At 46.8% G+C, this 24,521-nt stretch overlaps 1 protein-coding gene across 2 annotated transcripts; it reads left to right on the forward strand.

Annotated features, from left to right (window-relative positions):
* The first annotated feature begins 8,728 nt into the window (after window positions 1-8,728).
* Window positions 8,729-24,450, forward strand: LOC132383236 (ras-related and estrogen-regulated growth inhibitor-like). 2 transcript variants are annotated; one of them, XM_059954156.1, is made up of 4 exons: window positions 8,729-9,128; window positions 16,874-16,930; window positions 18,276-18,349; window positions 19,055-24,450. In XM_059954156.1, the coding sequence occupies exons 1-4, from the start codon at window positions 8,936-8,938 to the stop codon at window positions 19,532-19,534; spliced, it is 804 nt and encodes a 267-aa protein (XP_059810139.1). In that variant the 5' UTR covers window positions 8,729-8,935; the 3' UTR covers window positions 19,535-24,450. The 2 variants fall into 2 exon arrangements, with proteins under 2 accessions (XP_059810139.1, XP_059810140.1); XM_059954157.1 differs by having other exon boundaries at window positions 8,739-9,047.
* Window positions 24,451-24,521: the final 71 nt, after the last annotated feature.

Raw genomic sequence — 24,521 nt, forward strand, 5'->3', positions numbered from 1 at the left:
ATAAGTACATGTGTGAAGGCAGAATAGTTCAGGATGAACTAGACACACTGAGGGGTCTGTTTCTGTACTGTAGTATTCTATGACTAGAGCTGCAGGACAACATAAAATCAGATAATGCTGGAAACGCTAAACAAATCAGGCAGCATCTGGGGAGGCCAAAACAAGTTAATGGGTTTCTCCCTCTCCAGATGCTGCCTGACCCGCTGAGCATTTCCAGCCTTTCTGTTTTCATTTCTTTCCCATTTAACAGACAGTCAAAGAATGGTGACCTGTAGGTTAATCTTTAGTCCCTATAGACTCCAAGGCACTCCACCTGCAGACTGACTTTCCCAGTGAGCTGCTGTGTAGATGTTAAATGCTGGCACAGTACCATGTCAAGCTGTGGTTAGTGTAACACTATTACAGTGCCAGTGACAGCAGGTTCAATTCCGCCACAATCTCTGAGGAGTTTCTCCATGGGTTTCCTTCAGGCGCTCCAGTTTCCTCCCACAGTCCAAAGGTTAGGGCTAGAAAGTTTTGGGCACTGGAAACACTGTGAGCTGCCCCCCAGTATATTCTCACAAAATATGTTTTTAAGTTTCAATATATGTGTGACAAATAAAACAAATCTAATTTAGCACACCACGAGTGAATCTGCAGATGCTGGAAATAAATAAAACCACAAAATGCTGGCAGCACTCAGCAGGCCAGACAGCATCTATGGGAGGAGGTGGTGACGACGTTTCGGGCCGCAAACCTTCATCAGGAGTGAAATAACACGGGATGGTCGAAGGGGGATAAGAAGTGGGGGGGACCCCCTCGACCATCCCACGTTAACTGTTTCTGAGTCTGGTGGTCCTGGTGTGGATGCTACGTAGCCTCCTCCCTGATGGGAGTGGGACAAACAGCCCATGAGCAGGGAGGGTGGGATCCTTCATGATGTTACTGGCCCTTTTCTGGCAGCTTTCTGTGTACAGTGTATGTCTTTGACAGTGAGTAGGCTGGTGTTAGTGGTGCGTTGGGCAGTGTTGTCCACCCGTTGTAGAGCCTTCCTGCCCACTGCAGTACAGTTTCCGTACCAGGCAGTGATGCAGCTTGTTAGGATTCTCTCTCCTGCGCATCTGTAGGCAGACAAGAGTATGGATGTGCATAGTTCTCCCTCCTCAGAAAGTAGAGGCATTGGTGAGTTTTCTTGATTGCGGAGGGTGTGTTCTGGGCCCATGAGATGTTACGTGAGATGTGCGCTCCCTAGGGTTTGAAACTGCTCGTAGTTTCAACTGCTGATGTAGAGAGTGTTGTGGGTGGTGCAAATTCTCCTGAAGTCAGCAACCATCTCCTTTGTCTCGTTGACACTGAGGAAAAGATTATTTGCCTGGCACCAGGCCTCGAGCTCTTCCACCTTCTCCCTGTAGGACGTCCCATCATTGTTGGTGATGAGCCCCAGGACTGTTGTGTCATCGGTGAGCTTGGCGAGGTGATTGCTCGGGTGTTTGGCCGTGCAGTCGTGTGCGAGCAGAGTGTACAGCAGTGGGCTCAACTCACAGCCCTGGGGGGTGCCCGGGTTGAGGATGACGGGGAGGGAGGAGCGGTTGTGCAGCCTGACTATCTGATGCCTGTTGGTTAGGGCATGCAACACCCCGTTGCACAGTGGTGTATTTAGACAGAGGAGCAGGAACTTGTTCACCAGGGTCTGTGGGGCAATACTGCTGAATGCTGAACTTAAACCCAGAAACAGCATTCTGCCCTTGTTTTCCAGGTGTGTCCGAACCAGATGCTTGACAGATGTTTTGGCATCTGTTGTGGAGCAGTTCTGTTGATAAGCATATCAGTGATAAGCCAGGAATGGAGTTTAAAGCCGTTCAAAGCACCCTGTGATAATTGGTGTCAGTGCCTCCGGCTGGCAGTCACTTACTTCTGAAGGAGCAGAGCTCTTCAATGAGGGCTGATGCCAGCTGATTGAAGCGCGTGGGGACAGCAGCATGGATGAGTGAAGAGTTGAAAGTATCTGTGAAGACATCAGTGATCTGCTCTGTGTTCTCACTGCGAACTCCATCTGGCCCAGCAGCCTTACGGGACCTGACTCTCTGTAGAGTCCTTCTCACGCCTGCCACTTTACAGACAACGGCTGCTCGCCTGCGAGGGGGGTAGTTTTCGTGGGTGGTGTTGTGTTGCCTGCCTCGAAGCATGGTAAAAGTTGTTTAGAATGTTGGGGAGGGAGATATCACAGGTATGGTTGATGCCCAGTCAGGGATCGGTGGTGGGTAGGTGTTCTTGAATTTTTTTGTGCGTAGACAGCCTTTGCCCTGTAGATACCTAATATGAGGCTCCTCTTGACTCTCTTAGACCTGAAGGCAGCACCCTGCCGTTTTAGATACTGTTCTCAGGCCCTTGAGAAGATTGCAGGTAAGATTCACATTCACACTTATTCTCCACCTGTTCTTCAATAGCAGACGACGCTGGAAGGAGACACTGAAAACTGCAGACGCTGGAACCTAAAGCAAGGAACGATCTGCTGAAGGAAACATTTAAATATTATCTTGGCTATATCTCTTCCCACCCTGTCACTTGTAAAAATGCCATTCCCTTTTCTCAGTTCCTCCAGCTCTGCTCTCAGGATGACACCTGAGCGTTTCAGTCCACAACAACTGAGAGCTTCTCTTTTTCAAAGGAAGGGACTTCCCTTCTCCACCATCAACGCTACCGTCACCCACATCTCTTTCATCTCGTGTACATCTACTTTACCCCCTTAGCCCATCCTGCCACCCCACCAGAGAGAGGGTTCCTCTTGTCCTCACCTACCCCACTCCCAACTAGCCTCCGTGCCCAGTACATAATTCTCCTGAACTTCCACCATCTCCAATGGGATCCCACCACAAAGCACATCTTTCCCTCCTGCCCACCAACTTCCTGCTTTCTGCAGGGATCTCTCCCTACACAACTCCCATGTCCACTTGTCCCTCTCCACTGATATCCCTCCTGGCACTTACCCTTGCAAGCAGGGCAAGTGACGCATCTGCCCCTGCACCTCTTCCCTCTCTGATTCAGTCCTTCTGGGTGAGGTGACACTTCGTTTGTGAATCTGTTGGGGTCAGCGACTGCGTTCGGTGCTCCCGGTGTGGCCTCCTGTATATTGGTCAGACATGACACAGAGACTGCTTCGTCGAGCACCTTTGTTCTGTCCGTTCAAAAAGCAGGATCTCCTGGTGGCCACCCGTTTCAAATCCACTTCCCAGTCCCATTCCAACGTGTCAGTCCTCTGCTGCCACATTAAGGCCCTCTCACACCTTACCTGCCCATCACCTCCCTCTGGTGCTCCTTGCCCTTCTCTTTCTTCCATGGTCTTCTATCCCCTCCTGTCAGATTCCCCCACCTCTCCAGCCTGTACTTGTTCCATCAATCAAAGTCTCAGCTCTTTACTTCAGCCCTCTCTCTCTCCCTCATCTGCCACCTTGTACTTCCTCCTCTCTTCCCCACCTTCTCATTCTGGCCTCCTCTCCATTCCTTTCCAGTCTCGGCCCGAAACGTCGACTGTTTACTCTTTTCCACAGATGCTGCCTGACCTGCTGAGTTTCTCCAGCGTTTTGTGTGTGTTGCTGCAGATCAGCTTCATTTCTCACATGTACATCGAAACTTCAAAACATCTGGTGAAATGATCAACACTGTGTGAGGATGTGCGGGGGCAGCCCACAGCGTTGCAGTGCCCCTGGGGCCGTCATACCCCACCCACAACTTACTAACCCTAACCTGCACATCTTTGGGCTGTGGGAGGAAACCGGAGCACCCGGAGGAAACCCACGCAGTCACGGAGAGACTCCTCACAGACATAGAGGAAATAGAACCCCGATGACTGATTGCTATCATGTCCCCCTAACGTTACCATGCCAACCTACCGCACTGTACCAAGCCACAGGTGCCATCCATGGAGGGAACTGGGCAGTCAGGGTCCTCCATCCGGATGGGGAGTGTGGGAAGGAATGATGCTTTCTGGAAACGGACTCTTTTCTCTTCCTCAGTTGTACTGAAGATCTTGGATCGGATATGTAAATTCCCCATGCACAGATGCTGTCTGACCTGCTGGGTGTTTCCAGCATTGTCTGTTGGTTGTTACTTCAGATTTTCAGCCCAAATGAGATCTTTTAGATCAGTGAAGAGCATGACAGGTTACACACGGACATTTTTTCACTTGATGGTGAGACAAGTTCAAACAGACACACGGGAATTCCAGAGTTTTCTGGGCATGGAGAGAGGAGGGAAAGCTGAGGTCACTCCCATAGGGAATGCCATCTAAGAGAGAAGATGAATTTAATGGAGAATTTGGATAAACAAACGACGAGAAAAGGATAAACAGATTTTGCAGATGCTGGAAATCTTAAGCAACACATGCTAAATGCTGGAGGTCAGGCAGCATCTGTGGAGGGGAATAAACAGATCAGCATTTCATCAGGACGGGAAAGGAAGGGGGCAGAAGCCAGAATAAGTAGGCTGGGAGAGGGGAAGGAGTACAATCTGAAGGTGTTAGGTGAAACCAGCTGAGGAGGAGGGTGGGTGGCTGAGGGAGGAGGGAAGTAAAAAGCTGAGAGGTGATAGGTGGTAAAGATGAAGGGCTAAAGAGGAAGGAATCTAATAGGAGAGGAGACTGGGCCATAAAAGAAAGGGAAGGAGGAGAGGAACCAGAGGGAGATTCCACACACAGCACATGCCTGCCTGTTCCTGTCCAAGTGCCTGAAAAAGCCAAGGGAATCTGCCAGTGCATTAGGATCTCTGCTCACTGACCTCTGCGCTTCGCTGAGTCTATATGAAGGGAATTTATTTTCAATGGAGACTCCAGATATGTTGTATTGTATTCCTTTCCTCCACCATCAATGCTGCCCTCAACCCCATCTCTTCCATTTCACACACGTCTGCCCTCACCCCAACCCTCCCACCACTACCAGGGTTAGGGTTCCTCTTGTCCTCACCTACCACCCCACCAGCCTCCGCGTCCAGCACAGAATTCTCCAAAACTTCTTCCACCTCCAGCGGGATCCCACCACCAAGCACATCTTTCCCTCGCCCCCCCGCCAACTTTCTGCTTTCCACAGGAATTGCTCCCCACGTGACTCCATTGTCCACTCGTCCCTCCCCACTGATCTCCCTCCTGGTACTTATTCTTGAAAGCGGAACAAGTGCTCTACCTGCCCCTACACCTCCTCCCTCACTACCATTCAGGGCCCCGCGAGACAGCTCCTCACCTGTGAGTCATATACTGTGTCCGGTGTTCCCGATGTGGCCTCCTGTATATCAGTGAGACCTGGCATAGATTCGGAGACCGCTCAGTCCGGCAGAAGAAACAGGACCCCCACCAGTGGCCGCCCATTTTAACTCCACTTCCCACTCCCGTTCCCATATGTCAATTCACGGCTTCCTCCGTTGTTCTGATGAGGCCGCACTCAGGTTGGAGGAACAACACCTTATATTCCATCTGGGTGGCCTCCAACCTGATGGCATGAACATCGATTTCTCAAACTTCTGGTAAAGCCACCCCCCCCCCATACTCCTTCACCACTCCCTATCCCCTTTTTCCTCTCTCACCTCATCTCCTTGCCTGCCCATTGACTCCCTCTGATGCTTCTCCCCCCTTTTCGTCCTTTCACGGCCTTTCGTCCTCTCCCATCAGACTGCCCCTTCTCCAGCCCTGTATCTCTTTCACCAATCAACTTCCCAGCTCATCCCTCCCCTCCTGGTTTCACCTATCGCCTTGTGTTTCTCTCTTCCCGTCTTCACCTTTTAAATCTATTCCTCAGCTTCTTTTTTCTCCAGTTGTGCCGAAGGGTCTCGGCCCGAAACGTCGACTGTACTCATTTCCACCGATGCTGCCTGGCCTGCTGAGCTCCTCCAGCATTTTGTGTGCTGCTCGGATTTCCAGCATCAGCGGATTTTCTCTTGTTTGTGATTTTGGATTGTGTGCAGTTTCAGTCACCTACCTAGAGGTAAGTTGTAAATGAGGTTGAAAGAGTACGGAGAAAACGTACAAGGATGTTGCCAGGTCTGGAGGACCTAAGTTAAAAGGAAAGAGGGAATAGGTTACAATTTTATTCCTTGGAAAATAGAAGACTGAGAGGAGATTTGATAGAGGGATACCAGATTATGAGCGGTATAGAGTAAATGAAAGCAGACTTGTTCCACTGAGGTTGGGAGGAACTACAAACAGAGGTCATGGGTTAAGGGTGAAAGGTGAAAAGTTTAAGGGACACATGAGGGGAAATGTCTTCCTTCAGAGGGTCGGAGAGTGTGGAATGAGCCGCCAGCACAAGTGATGCAGAGGAGTTTGGATAGGGTCATGGATAGTGTGGAGGGCAGTGGTCACGGTGCAGGTTAATGGAAGCAGGCAATTTAAATGGTTCAGCACGGACTAGATGGGTCAAAGGGCCTGATTCAGTGCTGTACTCTTTTGTGATTCTTTGACTCTATGTTATCTGCAGTCAGTCTCCCTCTTCCCGATATCACTTAAAGAGGAACAGCAAATTAGAAAGAAATGTCAAAACCCTCCTCTCCAGCTCCAGCCACAGGCTTCTCCCAAGCCCAACTCCCCCAGGTCCTAAAGCCTGCCCGCTTTCAGTCTTTCCTCCTCAATCCCACAAAAAATGCCAAAGCAATTGAGGTTCACAGGATACCTGTGCTGGCTCTTTAAAACTGTAATAAAATGAATGTCACTCTCTGCACCCCACTTCCCATCAGCCCTGGAAATGTTCCCTTGACTCATTCGGCTCTGAGAAGATCTGTTGTCCCGCTTTCACTCAGCCTGAGAACGTCCATCTCCTCCAGAGTCTCAGAGTACGTCAACGGCCCACCTAGTGCTCATTTAGGTCCTTACTCGTTGCTATGGGAGTCTCATTCTCCATTTCATCAGGCAGTCCATTCTACGCTTCACAAGTTCTTCCTCAGATCCCCTCAGCACTTCTCCCCTGACGCTTGACCATGGGGCAAAGTTTCCCATTGTATCTACCCTATCTCCACCCCTCATGATTTTGTGTCCCCCTCAGCTCGGCCTCATCCACTCCAAGGAAAACAAGGAGAGGCCTCCCAGTCCCTCCTCATAGCTGATCCCCTACTCTTAAAGTGCCTTCCTGCCTGTCAGTGACTTCGAATCTTGCAGAGACACACAGCACCACAACAGGCCCTTTGGGCCACTGGACCACCCATTTTTACCAAACCCACGTTTTCTCTTCACATTCTCACGGTCGCTTCAGATTCAGATTCATTTATTTAACACAGGTACTTCGAAACATACAGTGAAACGTGTCATTTGTGTTAACAACCAACACAGTGCGAGGATCTGCTGGGGGCAGCCCGTAAGTGTCAGCACACAGCCTGGCATCAACAGAGTAGGCTCAGCAGAGCAAACGCAGCCACAGCAAAGTGAGCCCCTTTCCCCCTTCTCAGACCTCCAGTGGACCTTGGCCATTGGGCCTCCACTTTCCAACTCGCTGCTCTCACCATCACTTACACACTAGGGGCAATTGCCAGTGGTGAATGGACCCAATAAGCAGAGGGGAGGAACGTGGACACGGTATATGGAGAACATGCCGACAGTACTGAAGGCAGGAATTGAACCTGCGGCTCAACAAGTTGCACCATGGTGTGGCCTTTATAGTTCTCCCGGAGCATTCCTGTTGACCTCCTCTGCTCTTCCCAGGACAATCTGCAACAGCTGCAAACCCTAGTTGCCAGGGTCCAAGGTTGAGTGACTTCAGAACTGGAATCCGGTTTATTATCACCGGTACATGACGTGAAATTTTTTAACTTAGCAGCAGCAGTTCAATGCAATACATAATCTAACAGAGGAAAAAAATAATAATAAATAAACAAGTAAATCAATTACATATATTGAATCGATTTTAAAAATGTGCAAAAACAGAAATATTGTATATTAAAAGAAAGTGAGGTAGTGTTCACAGGTTCAATGTCTATTTAGGAATCGGATGGCAGAGGGGAAGAAGCTGTTCCTGAATCATTGAGTGTGTGTCTTCAGGCTCCTGTACCTCCTCCCTGATGGCAGAGGGGAAGAAGCTGTTCCTGAATTGCTGAGTGTGTGTCTTCAGGCTTCTGTACCTCCTCCCTGATGGTAACAGTGGGAAAAAGGCATGCCCTGGGTGCTGGAGGTCATTGATAACGGACACTGCCTAACCTCTACTTGAGCACCTAACTACTTCTTACAGTCAGACTTTCATGATGTAACATCTAAACCATCTGACAACATCTGACAACTAAACCAAGTATCTACTGTCTTGAGAAACAGAAGATGTTTTTTCTGGCACTTTCCACAACCTCTGTGCCATCTAATACTGTCACTGTTGTACCTGTTGTATAATGACGGGGTACAGATGGGTAAGTACATGCAAGTTTTTTTTCCCTCATGAGGTTTAGTGAGATTAGAGCAAGAGGTGAAAGGTGAAAAGAGGAACCAGAGGGGGATCTCCTTCACTCAGAGATGCCGTTGGAAATGATGGATGTGAGTTCAGATGCAGCTTTGAAGAGAAGTTTGGGTTGGTACCTGAATTCGAGGGGCATTGTCGGGGTCCAGGTTGATGAGACTGACAGAAAAACAAGTTGGCATGGACTAGATGGGTCAAGGGACCTGTTTCTCTGCAGTGGTGCTCTACGTCTATAATAATCATATAATTTGGTTATTGGGATGTAATTTATTAAAAATTGGCTACAATTCCTCAAATACTTGTCCAGCTGAAAGGAAGTGAGAGGGGCACTGGGACCCGAGGGTGCTCGCTGGAGATTGCAATCAGCTTGCGTCATTGTGGAACAAAGTATTTAGCATTACATCTGCAGAGTGCTGAGACTCGTCAGTCCGCGGGGAGCGAGGGAATACCTCGTTAAACGTGAAAAGGGAAGTTGTCAGTGGGTCTCAGACCGAGACTGGGGGCATGCCTTTCTGGTGGGGTAGCTGACTGCACGTTTGAACATGACGTCCAATTTCCAGCGGTTACCCCGTCCTCTGAAGAAAGCGCAGCAGCTGGCTAGCTGCAGGACCGTGAGGATCGCTGTCCTGGGTCAGGGAGCTGTGGGTAAAACCGGTAAGCTGCCGATCTCCCGCAGAGCCTCCATCCGCCGGCGTGACCCTCTTACTGAGCGGGGATTCCGTTCTCCTGCAAACGGTGCGTGCTTTGGGTCACTGGCGGTGTGCGTGAACACGGATGATTGTGCGTGAAGATTAAAAGAGTCTGCAGATGCTGGAATCTAAAGTTTAAAAAAAAAACAAAATGTTAAGATCACTTTCGACCCGAAACTTCATCCCGCCCCCTCCCAGAGATGTTGCCTGACCCGCCTGAGCTCAGTGTGTTTATTTAACCGTAGGTGATGCGCGATGCCATTTGTTAAATCATGATTTACCAATTGCAAGCACTGGCGAGTTTATTGGATTGGGTCAGAGTGCTCCAGGATGAGGTTACCTGAAAAGAAGCAGGAATATTGGAAATCGGCAGGTCAGGGGACACCTGTAAAGGAAGGGTGCGAGCGTTAGTTCGGGGCAGTTCTGCAGATGCCGGAACCTGGGGCAATCTGATAGAGGAATTCAGCGGGCCGAGCAGATTCCGTGGGACAGGAAAGGAATTGTCAATGTTTCAGGTCGAAACCAAAGAATCGTCGCTGTGCCACAGGAATGGAGCCTGGTGTGGTCTTTCTGCCGCTGTAGCCCATCCACTACAGGTTTCAATGTGTGGTGCGTTCCGAGATACTCCTCTGCACGCCACTGTTGTAACGTGAGTTACCGTCGCCCGTTCTCCCCTGAGCTCTATCGTTAACAAAGCGGTTTTGACCTCTGTAAACTCTAGAGATGGTTGTGCGTAAAAATCCCAGGAGATCGGCAGTCTCTGAGATGGTCGAACCACCCCGACTGGCACCAACAATATTCCACGGTCAAAGTCACATTTCTGCCCCATTCTGATGTCTGGTCTGAACAACAACTGAACCGCTTGACCATCCTTTTATGCTTTGAGTTGCTGCCACATGATTAGATATTTTCACTGAGGGTCTGGAGTTCAAGTGTACTAATAATGTGGCTACTGAGTGTATAGTACTAGGGGAGGGTCACTCACCGAGCGCCCAGCGTTGTGTGACAGTAAGCGCCTGGTTTTAAACGTTTCCACTTATTCTGGAGATTATCAAACACTTTGCATATGTGTGTGATAAATGGTTATTTATTTGAATAAGGGCGAGAGTACGGAGTTCATTCGACTTGGTTGGAGTCGCTCCTGGGAGACGAGAGGCTTCCTGTTTGCTCTGTGTTGTAATGCCAGCTAAGTAATTTCTGTTTGAAACCTTCATGGTGGGAGCTCTTTATCTCTCCCAAAAGATCCAGTATTGTTTGATTTCTGTGCTTCTTGGTCTCCCCCACCCTGATTGTTTTGGGGAGAGATTAACATCTTTGGTTAGCTCACAGTGGTCCCATTAGGAGCTCAGGCCTTGCCGTGATTACTGGCTGTTTCAAGGACTGTGCTGAGGTTTTCAACTTTACATCTTATATAAAAATGTTTTAACAACAATTAGGGTGGCTAAGTCCCGGGCCGGATGGGATACACCCTGGGATATTACTGGAAGTGAGGTTAGAGATTGCTGGGGAGTTGACTATGATCTTTGCATCCTCCTGTGTCACAGAAGTAAGGGAGGCTGGCAAATATCGTTCAAGATAGGTAACAGGGATAATCCTGGAACTTAACAGCAACGAATCTAAATTCAGTGGTTGGCAACTTAACAGGGAGGATTTACGAGCCTTTGCAGAGGAATAATCTTAGGGGTAGTCAGCATGGGTTTGTGAGGGGCAGTTTGTGCCTCACTAGCCTGATTGTGATTTTTGAGGAGGTGACAAAAATTTATGAAGGTGGAGAGGTGGATATGGTGACATAGTAATAGTAAGATTAGTGCGATCACTGGAATGGAGTATGATTGGTGGGTCTTTGGCGGCTGTACAGGCCAGTCCAGGATCCACGTATTCTGGGGCAGTGTGGGCAAGAGTAAGTGGTGGCTGTGATTAGTTGTTGGGTCTTTTGGTTGCTCACTCTCTCCTTTCACAGCTGCAGCTTGTCCTCTGCGGTACAGCGAAGATCGATCTCGTAGGGCTGCTCCCTGTTGAACAGATTTCCTCCGGGTGGATCTATCGAGTGCAGTGTCTTCCCAGTTTCTAGATGTCCCTTTGCATTTCTTCCGGCTGATTTTTGATGTCACCTTTGAAGCGTTTCCTCTGCCCACCAGAGGCTCACAGACTTTCCTTCAGCTGAGAATAAACCATCTGTTTGGGGAGATGTGAGTCAGGCGTCCAGGTGACATGACCTATCCATTGGAGTTGGTGTGGAGATAGTGATCATGTCGACCTCCTCAAGTGCCCTGGTGTCAGTGTGTCTGTTGTTCCAGGACTTTCAGGTGAGAAAAAAGATCCTCATTGGCTTGTCCTCTGAAGGTAGTGGATGAAATGTATTCAGTGACCAGTGGTGTCCACAGTGATTTTTTTGGGACCACTACACTCTGATTTTTGTAAATAACTTGGATGAGAAAGTAGAAGGGTGGGTTATTAAGTTTGCAGATGACACGAAGGTTGGTGGTGGTGTCGACAGTGTAGAAGGTTGTTGTAGTTTATATTTATAATGGGACATTAACAGAATGCAGAGCTGGTCTGAGAAATGGCAGATGGAGTTCAGTCCCGAAAAGTGTGAAGTAATACGCTTTGGAAGGTTGATAGCAAAGACCTTAGCAACACGGTGGGAAAGAGGGATCTTGGTGCCCACGTCCATAGATCCCTCAGAGTTGCCGTGCTGTTGGTAGGGTGGTTAAGAAGACGTGTGGTGTGTTGGCCTTCATTAGCAACACGATTGCATTCGAGCTCAAGGTGACGTTGCACCTCCGTAAAACCCTGGTTAGTCTTCATCGGAGAGTTGCGTTCATTTCTGGTCTCCTCGCCACTGGAAGGATTTGAAGACTAGAGAGGGTGAAGAGGAGATTTACCAGGATGCTGCCTGGATTACAGATGTGTCTCATGAGGAAAGGTTGAGTAAGCTAAGCCTTTTCTCTTTGGAGTGGAGGAGGATGAGAAACAACTTGATTGAGAGGGGCACAGACAGTGGACAGTCAAAACTTCTTTTTTCCAGGGCAGTAGTGGCCAACACCAGAGGACATCTGTTTATGTTTAGGGCAGATGTCAGGGGTATATTTTGTTTTATATTTTTACAGAGGAGGGTGCCTGGAACCACTGCTGGGGGTGGTGAGAAAAGCTGATACAAAGGGCACATTAAGAGATTCTTAGATAGGCACCTGGGTGTAAGAAAAGCGGAGGGTTTATGGGCTGCGTAGCAGGGAAGGGTTAGATTGATGGTGGAGTAGGTTTGTATAGGTGGGACGAAGGGCCTGTACTGTTGTATGTTCTATGATTCAAGGGGGTAAAAAAGGGGGCTCTGTTGCCTTGCTGATTTGTTTCTATTTCTTTTTTAGTCAGAGAGGCCCTTCAGCCCAGTGAGTCTAAAGGGCCAACCCCTGGATTAGCACCAATTTAGACAAATCCAACCCTAATCCCATCCCCCCTGGATTCTGCGACTCACCAATTAATTTACCAATGCACACGTGGGAAGACACTGGTTGGAAACTGCACGTGAACAGCACTGGAAATCAGGGCTGAACCCAGGTCACTGAGCTGTTGCGGCACCAGCATCACCCCTGTACCTCCCTCGGCGGGGGCAGTCTCGGGCAAGTGGGAATGGGTTACTGACCCAGGAAATGGCAGATACAAACCCACCCACCCCTCCTCCCCTGGATCCACCAGCTCTTCGTACTGGCCATTCCCCTTCTATGTTTCAATCCTGAGGCCTGATATGTCAACAGTGTATTCCCCACAAAGTGTTGCTCCAGATTCCAGCATCTGTAGTCACTCACCTCTCTTGTGCCTTGGAATATCCCAGTGCCTCTCAGCATACGTGACGTTAAACCTCATTGGGAGTCAATTTTTGGAGGTTTGGAGCAGGAACCTCAGACACAGTGGGAACCAGAGCACTGAGATCCCAGTACTCTTGCATGATAACAAGCCCAACTGCACCCACGTAAACCAGTTAGCCTACTAGCTCGTACATCTTTCGGATGTGGGAGGAAACCCATGCAGTCACGGCAGAAAATATACAAACCCCTTGTAGGACTGCAGTGGACTGAAGCCAGGTCCCTAGTTCTCTAAAACATTATGCTACCAGGCCACCCGATCCTGGACATCTTGGATAATTGCAACAGGTTACAGGGAGAAAGAGGTGAATGTGCTTTGAAACACATCACCAGCAAAATCAATAAAGCTGCAGTTGCTGGAAATCTGAAATGAGAGGAGAAAATACTGGAAATAGTCGGCAGGCCAGGCAGCGACTGTGGAGGGAGAGATGCTGTTAACTCTTTCAGTCTGAGACCAGGCAGTAGACTCAAGCACTCCGTACTCAGATAGGTGGACATATTGTAAATGGCTCGTTAATGTTTCAAGGCTGTAGTGGTACAGGAGTGAGGGCAGTGTCACTGAGCCTCCACTGGGGTAAGGAGGCAGCACGGATGGCAGATGAGCCTCCGCCGAGGCGCGGGCGAGCCACAACAGGTTTATAAGTAGATGATGTAACGTAATTGTAAGGAGGGACAAGCCAATGATTGGGTGCAACTGCAGACAGAACAAAGAGTTAAGCTGTACCACAGACACAAAATTCAAAAGGGTGAAGAATGCAGGAGTGATGGTGCTGTATTTAAATATGGATAGCATTCGGAATAAGGCGAATGAACTCACGGTGCAATTGAGGATTGGTTGGTAGAACATTGTGGGCATCACTGAGTTGTGGCTGAAAGAAGTCAGGAGTTTAACATCAAAGGATATCCTTTGTATCAAAAGGACAGGCAGGAAGGCAGTGGTGGTGTGGCTCTGTTGGTAAGAGATGGAATCACATCTTTAGAAAGCGGTGACACAGGGTCAGAGAATGTCAGATCTTTGTGGTTGGAGTTAAGAAATTGCGAGCGTAAAAGAATATTATAGGGATTATATATAGATCTCCAAATTGGCAGTGGCCATGATGATGGAATTCATAATGCAGTTTGAGAGACAGAAGCATAAGTCACATGTATCAGTATCACAATGGGGGAAAGACGGAATTACAGAGACTTGCCCAGGCAGATTGGAGGAGGATATTGACGGGGATGATGGAGGAGCAAAGATGGCTGATGTTTCTGGGAATAGTTCACAAGGCGCAGGATAGATATGTCCCACAGAAGGTGGAGTCAAATGGCAGGGCTAGATGACCGTGGGTGACAAGGGAACGTTGAGAATGCATTAGAGTCAAGAAAAGGGCATATAAGGTAGCAAAAGTGAGTGGGTAATTGGATGATTGGTAAGTTTTTAAAATCCAACAAAAGGCAACTAAAAACCAAAAGAAGGGAAAAGATGAAATATGAGGGAAACTAGCTGATAACAAAGGATACTAAATGTTTTTACAAATATGTAAAGAGTAAAAGAGTTAATATTGTACCATTGGAAAGCGATGCTGGTGAGGTAGTGATGGGGAACAAAGAAGTGGCAGATGAACTTGCTTCAGTCTTTACTGTGAAAACCACTGTACGCCATGGGGTCTGTGAGTGTCAGGGAGCAGGAGTGAGGGCCATTGCTTTACAAAGGAAGAAGAGCCAGGCAAACTGAAAGGTCTTAAGGTGGATAAATTGCCTGGAACAGATGGTCTACACACCAGAGTTCTGAAAGTGGTTGAAAAGGGACTTGGGAGTCCTCGTACAAGACTCCTGGAAGGTTAATACACAGGTTGAGTCTTGGTAAAAAAGGCAAATGCAACGTTGACATTTATTTCAAAGAGAAAAGAATAGAAAAACAAGGAGATAATGCTGAGGCTTTATAAGACACTAGTCAGGCTGCACTTGGAGTATTGTCAACAGTTTTGGGCCTCTTATCTCAGAAAGGATGTATTGTCATTGGACAGAGTCCAGAGGAGGTTAATGAGGATGATTCCAGGAATGAAGGGGTTAACATTTGAGGAGCGTTTGGCAGCTTTGGGCCTGTACTCACTGGAATTTAGAAAAATGCATTGAGAACTCATTGATACCTACAGAATGTCGAAAGGACTAAATAGGGTGGGTGTGGGGGGGATGTTTCCTATGGTGGGGGTATCCAGAACTAGAGGGCACAGCCTCAGAACTGAGGGGCAACCCAAGGATTTTTTAAAATATATATAGCCAAAGAACAGTGGATCTGTGGAATGCCCTGCCACAGACTGCGGCGGAGGCCAAGTCTAGGGGTATATTCAAAGCAGAAGTTGGTAGATTCCTGATTGGTCAGGGCATCAAGGGATATGGTGAGAGGGCAGGTGTATGGGGTTTGGATGGGATCTGGGATCAGCCATGATGGAATGGTGGTCCAGATTCGATGGGCTGAATGGCCTGATTCTGTTCCTATGTCTTATGGACAGGAGTGAGGGTGGAGTTACTGAGCCTCTGCAGGGTCGAGGGCCATGGGACTGATCCATGGCCGCAGTGAGAAGGGTGTCATTAAGCAAACGACAGGAGTGAGGGTGGAGTTACTGAGCCTCTGCAGGGTCGAGGGCCATGGGACTGATCCACGGCCGCAGTGAGAGGGGTGTCATTAAGCAAACGACAGGAGTGAGGGTGGAGTTACTGAGCCACGAGTGGGGGCACTGTTGCTGAACTCTGGCAAGAGAGTGGGCAGAGCCACTGAACCACTACAGCAACGGTCTTACCGAGGCACCAGAGGAATGAGAGTGGTGTCAGAGTCGTGGCGAGGGTGGGGCTGGCGTCATGGAGTCAGGGCAGAGGGTGTGGGTGGGGGCTGGTGTCACAGAGCCTTGGCAGGAGACACCTTCACCACCGAAAGTCTTTAAGGAATTGTTGCTTGTAGCAGCCTAGTCCACATGGGTAGGTTGAGGAGGGGTGTTACCACATGACGTTCTGCAGTTCTCTTCTCCACCCCCCCAGCACAGACTGCCCTTTCCCCTTGGTGAATAGCTTGGCAGCTCTTGCTGGTTAGGCTCATGGGTGTGTGCACATACACACCCTTGCACAGATACAGCTGCCAAAGGCTTTATCCAAATGCAAACAATGTGCTTCAGAGGCAAGACGGTTCAAAATGTATCTGGCTGGGTCCAGACTTGGAAAATGCTTGTTCAAAGCTGCAAGTGTCAATCAGCTCCTCAAGACTTGGGGACCAACTCGAAGAAATTTTTTAACAGTGCATTAATTTAATGGAGTTGTCAAGTAAAAGTATTTCTACTATGGGGGAAGACAAACCAGGCACCTTAAATGGAAGACATTCATTTCAAAGTTCGAAGTAAATTTATTATCAATATAAATGTGTCACCGTATACAACCCTGAGATTTATTTTCTTGCTGGCATACTCAATAAATCCAATAACAGAACCAATGAAAGAACGCAGCCAACGCAACCAGTGTGCGAAAGCCAACAAACTGTGCAAATACGAAAAGAAAAAAGTAATAAACAATAAATATCAAGAATATGAGATGAAGAGTCATTAGATGTGAGTCCATAGGTTGTGTGACCATTTCAATGATGGGGCAAGTGAAGTTATCCTCTTTGGTTCGAGAGCCTGATGGTTGAGGGGTAACAACTGTTCCTGGACCTGGTGGTTGGGTCCTAAGTTTCCTGTCCTTCTTCATTTGTAAGTTCATTGTAGAGTTCAGCAGAGATGTCTTTACAGAGTATTTAATGGAAAAATGACTATTCAGAGAGCAACTTGAAAACGTGGTATTAACTTTCCAAGAGGCGAGGGGCTAGTCAAGTCCGTTTCAGTTCATTACAGATCCAGAGGGCACAGGTTGGGTTAAAACAGACTCTGGCTTGAGATCAAACTCTCCTTTTCTCTTCCAGCCATCACAGTTCGCTTCATCACAAAGAGGTTCATTGGGGAGTATGATCCGACCTTGGGTGAGTTTGAGTCCCCGGTGAGCTGGGGCACAAATGGATGAGTGAGCACAGGCTCTGGTCTATAACATGGGAGTGACTGTGTGCCTCCCTAACATCTCACCTACACCTAGGTGATAAAAACCCAGCAGGGCTTCACACACGGCGGTGAAAACCGAGCCATTTGTGAACAATGAAATACCGTAATCTCATTCTCCAGTTACATACTGGAACCCTCTCAGGGATAGACTGGTAGTCTGTTCAAGGCAGGAAATTAACAGTTTACACTTGTGGTGTTGATGTAAAGTAGAATCACTGAGCAAACAGCACAGAACCTGGCCCATTGAGGCACTCTCCATGCAGACCATCCAACTAATCATTTACACTAGTTCAGTATTAATCCCATTTTGTTTTATTTTGCCATATTCACATGAATTCCCTCCACTTCTTCACCACTCACCTACACTGCAGATGGCCAGTTAACTCACCAACCTGCATGTCTTTCAGATTCACTCCATTTATTTACAGTAAAGGTCTTGGGCACACTAGCTAAACATGTGTGTGTACCTAAGACTTTTGCACAGTACTGTATCACATGCACTTTGAGACATACAATGAATGTCTCATTTGCATTAACAACCAATACAAACTAAGGATATGGCGGGGACACAAATTCCAGTGTCAACATAGCACACCCACCATGTTCACAGAGAAACAGAAACAAACATCAACAGCAAAACAAGTCCTTTACTGTCCTCCCTCCCACCCACCCGCAAACTGACAGTGCTCTGTCCCCAGGAAAGCCACTACCTCCAATCTCCAACGGACTCGGATTCACAGACAATGGGCCATTGATCTCCCGAGTGGAATCGGAGAGACGTGCAGATCCAAGTATTGGCCATCAGGTCTAGATTTCCAGACTTCTGATCCGCAACTTCGGGCTTCAACCCCAGGACTCGCCGATGAAGACCCTGAGCTCTCTGAAATGAAGACCCCAAACAGTAGGCCTTGCACTCCAGTCTCACCGGCTCACATATCTAGGAGGTCTCTGGGAGCAGCCGGGGGAGATTCCTCACAGTCTTGGGAAGAATGTAGACCCCTTTAAAGAGCAGTAGGGCTGAGCGGTGGAGATCAGCCAGTATCTCAAAGCACACCTCTTGAGTGTCTGCCCCTGAGCCCAAGAAGCTCAGAGAAGTTTAAAGTGGAGGGACTGATACAGGGAGAGAATTTGGTGCTGAGGTCCATCCAAATGTGTGTGGGGTGGGGGGAGTGGTGTGGAGGTGGTGGGGAATCAGTAGTTCATCTTTAAAACCAGAAGAGCCACGGTTGTTCGTGCAATATCTAAATCTTTATTTTCCCTTGTTTACAGAAACAATATACAGACACGTGTTCTCAGTGGACGGAGAGTGTGTGCAGTTTGAAGTTCTCGATACCGCTGGACAGGTAATGCCAGGTGGACTACAAGCCCAGCGTTTATACCTGTGTTAGGACATCCAACAAGTTTGGTCCCACAAGTCTTTTCTATCACTCTGTGAGATCATGGCTGATTTAATTATTATCTTTCGGCCTGCCCCCCTGCCACTGTTTGAGGGTGGCACGGTAGCATCATGATATTACAGAGCCAACAAACGCTGATCAGGGTTCAGTTCCCACTGCTGTCTGCAAGGAGTTTTTACAAACATTCTCTCCATGACCACCTGGTTTCCTCCAGATTCCTCCCACATTCCAAAGATGCATGGTTAGGGTAGTGAGCTATGTTGGCACCAGAAACGTGTGACACAGTCCTTATGGACCTGGTACAGATCATGCATTTTGTTGCATTTTTCGACGTGCATGCAATAAGCTAAACTTCATCTCAAAATTATGAACGTCTGCTTTATGAAATATCCAGACTCAGCTTCCACTACTTTTCGAGGAAATGTTCCAGACCTGAGCTAATTAAGACTTAGGAACCTTCAACAAAATTAGCCTGCATTTCCCCATCCTTGGAACATCCTGAACTCCTACCGGCATTTTTTTGGCAGTTAACTCAAAGAATCGCCACTCCGATAAGGAACGTGACACACTAACCTGCTCTTAAATTCACTTCTATCTCCATCGAATCACTTTTTAAAAAAGAGTAATAATAGCAATGTTTTCTTTGTGAAGGAAGAAGACACGATGTTAATTGAGGAAAAGATCAAGTGGGCGGAAGGCTTTATCATCGCCTACTCGGTGACAGACCGTTGCAGCTTTGACGAGATTCTCCGACTTCGGTTCTTGATCCGTCACATCCACTCCGGCCTGAAGCGGCATCATGGTGATGCACTGCCCCCGGTGGTGATTGTCGCCAACAAGAAGGACCTCCAGTATGACCGGATGGTCACCACGGAAGAGGGCAGCAGCATTGCCCAGGCACTCAAGTGCCCATTCTTCGAGATCTCAGCCCGGGACAGTTATGAAGAAACCGTGGCTGTCTTCAGCCTGCTTTACCGGGAGGTGGCCAGCACTGGAGCCCTGTCTGCCTTCCGACGGAAGGTCTCCTCTAAACTGATGGACAAAATCCCCAGAATCCACTCAACAGCCACCACAAGCCTGTCCGTGCGGAGTTTCAGCCTGAGTTCAGTCAAGGATTTCTTAACCGATTAACTGCATTCCTTTTGCGATTTTCAACAGCCCACTGCTCCAAGAACAGTTCTACTTCTCAGCTGTGTATTGTCCCTTTCAACCCCCCCATATTGCCAGAGACTTCTGTAACTCTATATTCCGACAAGCTGAGAGATTGTGCTAATGGGTGCAATGCTGGAGGGACTCAGACAACCAGGCAGCGTTTATGGAAAGCAGTCTGTTTCGGGCTGAGACCCTTCATCAGGACCCACTGCTGAGAGATTCTGAATATTGGGAAACCAAAATCATCATCTTCAGTTCCGATGAAGGCCTTCAATGCTACCCGACTCTCAATATTACAGCACAGTAACGTGCAGTATTCAGTAGGCCCTTTGGCTCACAATGTTGTGCTGACCTTTAAACTTTAAAAGTAATCTAACCCTTTCCTCCCTCATAACCCTCTATTTTTCTATTATCCATGTCTGTCTAAGAGATTCATAAATGTCCCCAATGCAATTGCTTCTACCACCACCCCGGCAGTGCATTCCACACACATATACTGTGTAAAGAACCCACCTCTAACTTCCAAGTGACCTTAAAATGATGCCCCTTAAAGTTAAAATTAGCCATTTCTGCACTGGGGAAAAAAATCTGGATATTCACTCTATCTACACCCATTATCATCTTTACTCTTATCAAGTCACCTCTCACCCTACTTCATTCAAAGGGGGTGGGGGGGGGGGGGGAGAGGGACCAGAACTGAACACAATATTCAAAGTGTGATCAAACCAGGGTTTCACTGAGCTGCAGCATTACCTTGTGGCTCTTGATCTCAACCCCCAACTAATGAAGGCTAATACACTTTGTGGCTTCTGATCTCCAGCATTTTCTAATTTTATTCCCTAATCTTCAGCAGCCAGTAGAACCACCATCTCCATCCCTGCTCCTTTATCTGGCATGATGTGGCAATGCTCCCATGAAGCCTTCAGGCATAAAAACGTGCAAAGCCAAACCTTTGTTGCCACAGTAAGATCATGCATACAAACTATTGAATGGGAGGGTGCATGACTTATTCAAGCATGGCCTCATTATTGTCACTGCATTGGCTCCAGACTAATACATAGAGGTACCGTCTAGAGAATGAGCAGTGTTGGATCTCCTGTTAGGGAATGAGATAGGTCAGGTGACAGAGGTATGTGTTGGGGAGCACCTCGGGTCCAGTGATCACAATACCATTAGTTTCAATATAATTATGGAGAAGGATAGGCCTGGACCCCCAGGGTTGAGATTTTTGATTGAGAAAAGGCCAACTTTGAGGAGATGTGAAAGGACTTAGAAGGAGTGGATTGGGACAATTTGTTTTATGGGAAGGATGTAATAGAGAAATGGAGGTCATTCAAAGGTGAAATTTTGAGGGTACAGAATCTTAATGTTCCTGTTATGTTGAAAGGAAAGGTTAAAAGTTTGAGAGCACCATGGTTTTCAAGGAATATTGGAAACCTGGTTCTGAAAAAGAGGGAGATCTATAATAAATATAGGCAGCATGGAGTAAATGAGGTGCTCGAGGAATATAAAGAATGTAAAAAAAATCTTAAGAAAGAAATTAGAAAAGCTAAAAGATACGGAAGGTGAAAATAAATCCGAAGGGTTTCTACAGTTATATTAATAGCAAAAGGATAGTGAGGGATAAAATTGGTCCCTTAGAGAATCAGAGTGGACAGCTATGTGTGGAGCCGAAAGAGAGGGGGGAGATTTTGAACAATTTCTCTTCTTTGATATACACTAAAGAGAAGGATATTGAATTGTGTAAGGTAAGGGAAACAAGTAGAGAAGTTATGGAAACTATGATGATTAAAGAAGAGTAAGTATTGGCACTTTTTAAAAAAATATATAAGTGGATAAATCTCTGGATCCTGACGGGATAAAGCAGGGGCTCTGACAGAAATATTTCAAATGTCACTAGAAACGGGGATGGTGCCGGACGATTGGCGTATTGCTCATGTGGTTGCATTGTTTAAAAAGGGTTCTAAGAGTAAACCTAGCAATTATAGGCCTGTCAGTTTGATGTCAGTGGTGGGTAAATTAATGGAAAGTATTCTTAGAGATGGTATATATAATTATCTGGATAGACAGGGTCTGATTAGGAATAGTCAGCATGGATTTGTGCGTGGAAGGTCATGTTTGACAAATCTTATTGAAATTTTTGAAGAGGTTCCAAGGAAAGTTGACGAGGGTAGGGTGGTGGATGTTGTTTATATGGACTTCAGTAAGGCCTTTGACATGGTTCCGCACGGAAGGTTCAATCGTTAGGTATTAATATTGAAGTAGTAAAATGGATTCAACAGTGGCTAGATGGGAGATGCCAGAGAGTAGTGGTGGATAACTGTTCGTCAGGTTGGAGGCCGGTGACTAGTGGTGTGCCTCAGGGATCTGTACTGGGTCCAATGTTGTTTGTCATATACATTAATGATCTGGGGTGGTACATTGGATTAGTAAGTATGTAAATGATACTAAGGTAGGTGGTGTTGTGAATAATGAAGTAGGTTTTCAAAGTTTGCAGAGAGATTTAGGCCAGTTAGAAGAGTAGGCTGTGTGATGGCAGATGGAGTTTAGGTCTTTATTCTTTGGAGTGTAGAAGGTTGAGGGGGGACTTGATAGAGGTGTTTAAAATAATGAGGGGGATAGATCGAGTTGACGTGGATAGCTTTTTCCATTGAGAGCAGGGGAGATTCAAACAAGAGGATATGATTTGAGAGTTAGGGGGCAAATGTTTAAGGGTAACACAAGGGGGAATTTCTTTACTCAGAGAGTGGTAGCTGTGTGGAATGAGCTTCCAGTAGAAGTGGTAGAGGCAGGTTCGGTATTGTCATTTAAAGTAAAATTGGATAGGTATATGGACAGGAAAGGAATGGAGGGTTATGGGCTGAGTACAGGCCAGTGGGACTAGGTGAGTGTAAGCGTCGGCATGGACTAGAAGAGCCGAGATGGCCTGTTTCTGTGCTGTAATTGTTATATGGTTACACTTGATGTTCTGAGAAACACATCTGGTGCTCTGTAGCTCTTGTTGCAAGGACCAGTTTGGATTCATCTCCTAGAATTCTATAGTCAGGCTTTACTGGTACTGGATACAGATCCCCTCTGCTTAACAACTGTTCCCTTAGCAGACCTTTGCTAAGCATTCTAAAGGGAGAGGGCAAGAGTTGTGGGAATTAAAAAAAAAGGCAACTAAAGAAGCCATAAAGAAAAGCAATAAATAGGTATATTTAATGTCAGAAATGTATACAATGTACATCCTACAAAGATTTTTCTGTCTATCAAATATACAAGGAGTAAAAGATGCTGGAGAGACAGCAATGACATCGAACTTAATAGTATTTTGTGTCAGTCTTCACAGTGGAATACCCCAGCAGAATGCCGGAAGTGAGTGTCGCTACTATTACTAAGAAGGTGTATGGGGAAAATGAAAAGTGTGAAGGTAGTCAAGTGACCTGAATCATGTGGACTATACCCCAGGGTTGTGAAGGAGGTAGCCGAGGAGATAGTGGAGGTATTATGATCTTTCAAGAATCACTAGATTCTGGAATGATTCCGAATGACTGGAAAATTACAAATGTCCCCCCACTCTTCGAGGAAGGTAGGTAGAAGAAAATAAATTATAGTCCAGTTAGCCTGACCTCATGTTAAGAGTTGGTTGTTAAGGATGAGGTTTCAGGGTACTTGGAAGAACATGATTAAAAAAAGGCCAAAGTTAGCATGATTTTCTAAAGGGGAAAATCATGCCTCACAATCCCATCAGGGGCCATAATTAATTATAGCATTGGAGAACCAGTTACAAAAGGGTTCAAATCCAATTAAAATAATGAAAGCTGCCTGAACACCAAAGATTAAATTACAAAATAAGCTTGTATCTTTACATTTCTCTAAGGATACTGCCAGACTTGCCGAGTGCTCTCAGCATTTGCTTGGAAATCCTTTGAATTTGGATTAAAGTTTGATACACAACAGGTGCAGGAATTCAGTGGGTTGAGCAGCATCTGAGAGGAAAGGAATTGATGTTTTGTGACTGATGCAGGGTTTTGACCTGAAACAACATCTATTCTTTTTCGTCCCTCACAGGTGTTGTATGGGTCAAGTGTTGATTTGTCCAGAAATTAAGAAACTGTTGGAGTGGGCAAAATACATTTCTGCTTAGCACTAAGGAAATAGAGAGGTGGGAGTGGTATAAAATATAAAACAAGTACAGAGTGGTAGAAATTTTTTAGTTTTTGGTGAAAAGCAATTGATGCTGGTGTAACAACTCTTAAAATCTGACAATTTTGAAAACTCAATGCTTTGTGAGATAGACACCTTCTCCCAGAACAACATCCCAATTGATGAGGCTTTAAGATACCTATATTGGCCAAACACATTGTTACCATGCCCAAGATTCAAACAGATTCTGAGCTCCGTAAAGCAAAAATAACAGTTGGACAGGTTAGTGGATGTGTTCAAAGGCCACTTGAAGTCCAACATCCCTATTGATTCCTGAGAGCTTCTGGCCCACGATTACTTGAAGTGAGGTAGTAGTATTCAGGATTGTATTGAAGAGCACATTGTATTGTAGCAGTTATCACAATGCTTTACAGCACTGGTGATCAGGGTTCAATTCCCACCACTGTCTGTAAGGAGTCTGTACATTCTCCACGTGACCGTGTGGGTTTCCTCCGGGTGCTCCAGTTTCCTCCCAGATATCCAAAATGTTGGGGTCATGGTTAGTAAGTAGTGGACATGTTGTTGGCACCAGAAGCGTGGTGACACTTGCAGGCTGTCCCCAGTAATCCTCTAACTGTTCATGTATGATGTAGATGAATTTCACTACTGTATGTTTCAAAGATATAACAAATAAAGCTAATCTATAGTTCCCACATTAGCCTCATCAGCCATGACAGAAGCTTAAAAACTCAGTGAATAAGTCAGCCTCCATCCCAAAGAGAAGAATGGAGTTGAGACACAGGCGTCCTGTTCTCTTTCCAACGATAAGAATTACCCA

This window comes from Hypanus sabinus, chromosome 29, assembly GCF_030144855.1.
Source record: "Hypanus sabinus isolate sHypSab1 chromosome 29, sHypSab1.hap1, whole genome shotgun sequence".
NCBI classification, from domain to species: Eukaryota; Metazoa; Chordata; class Chondrichthyes; order Myliobatiformes; family Dasyatidae; genus Hypanus; species Hypanus sabinus.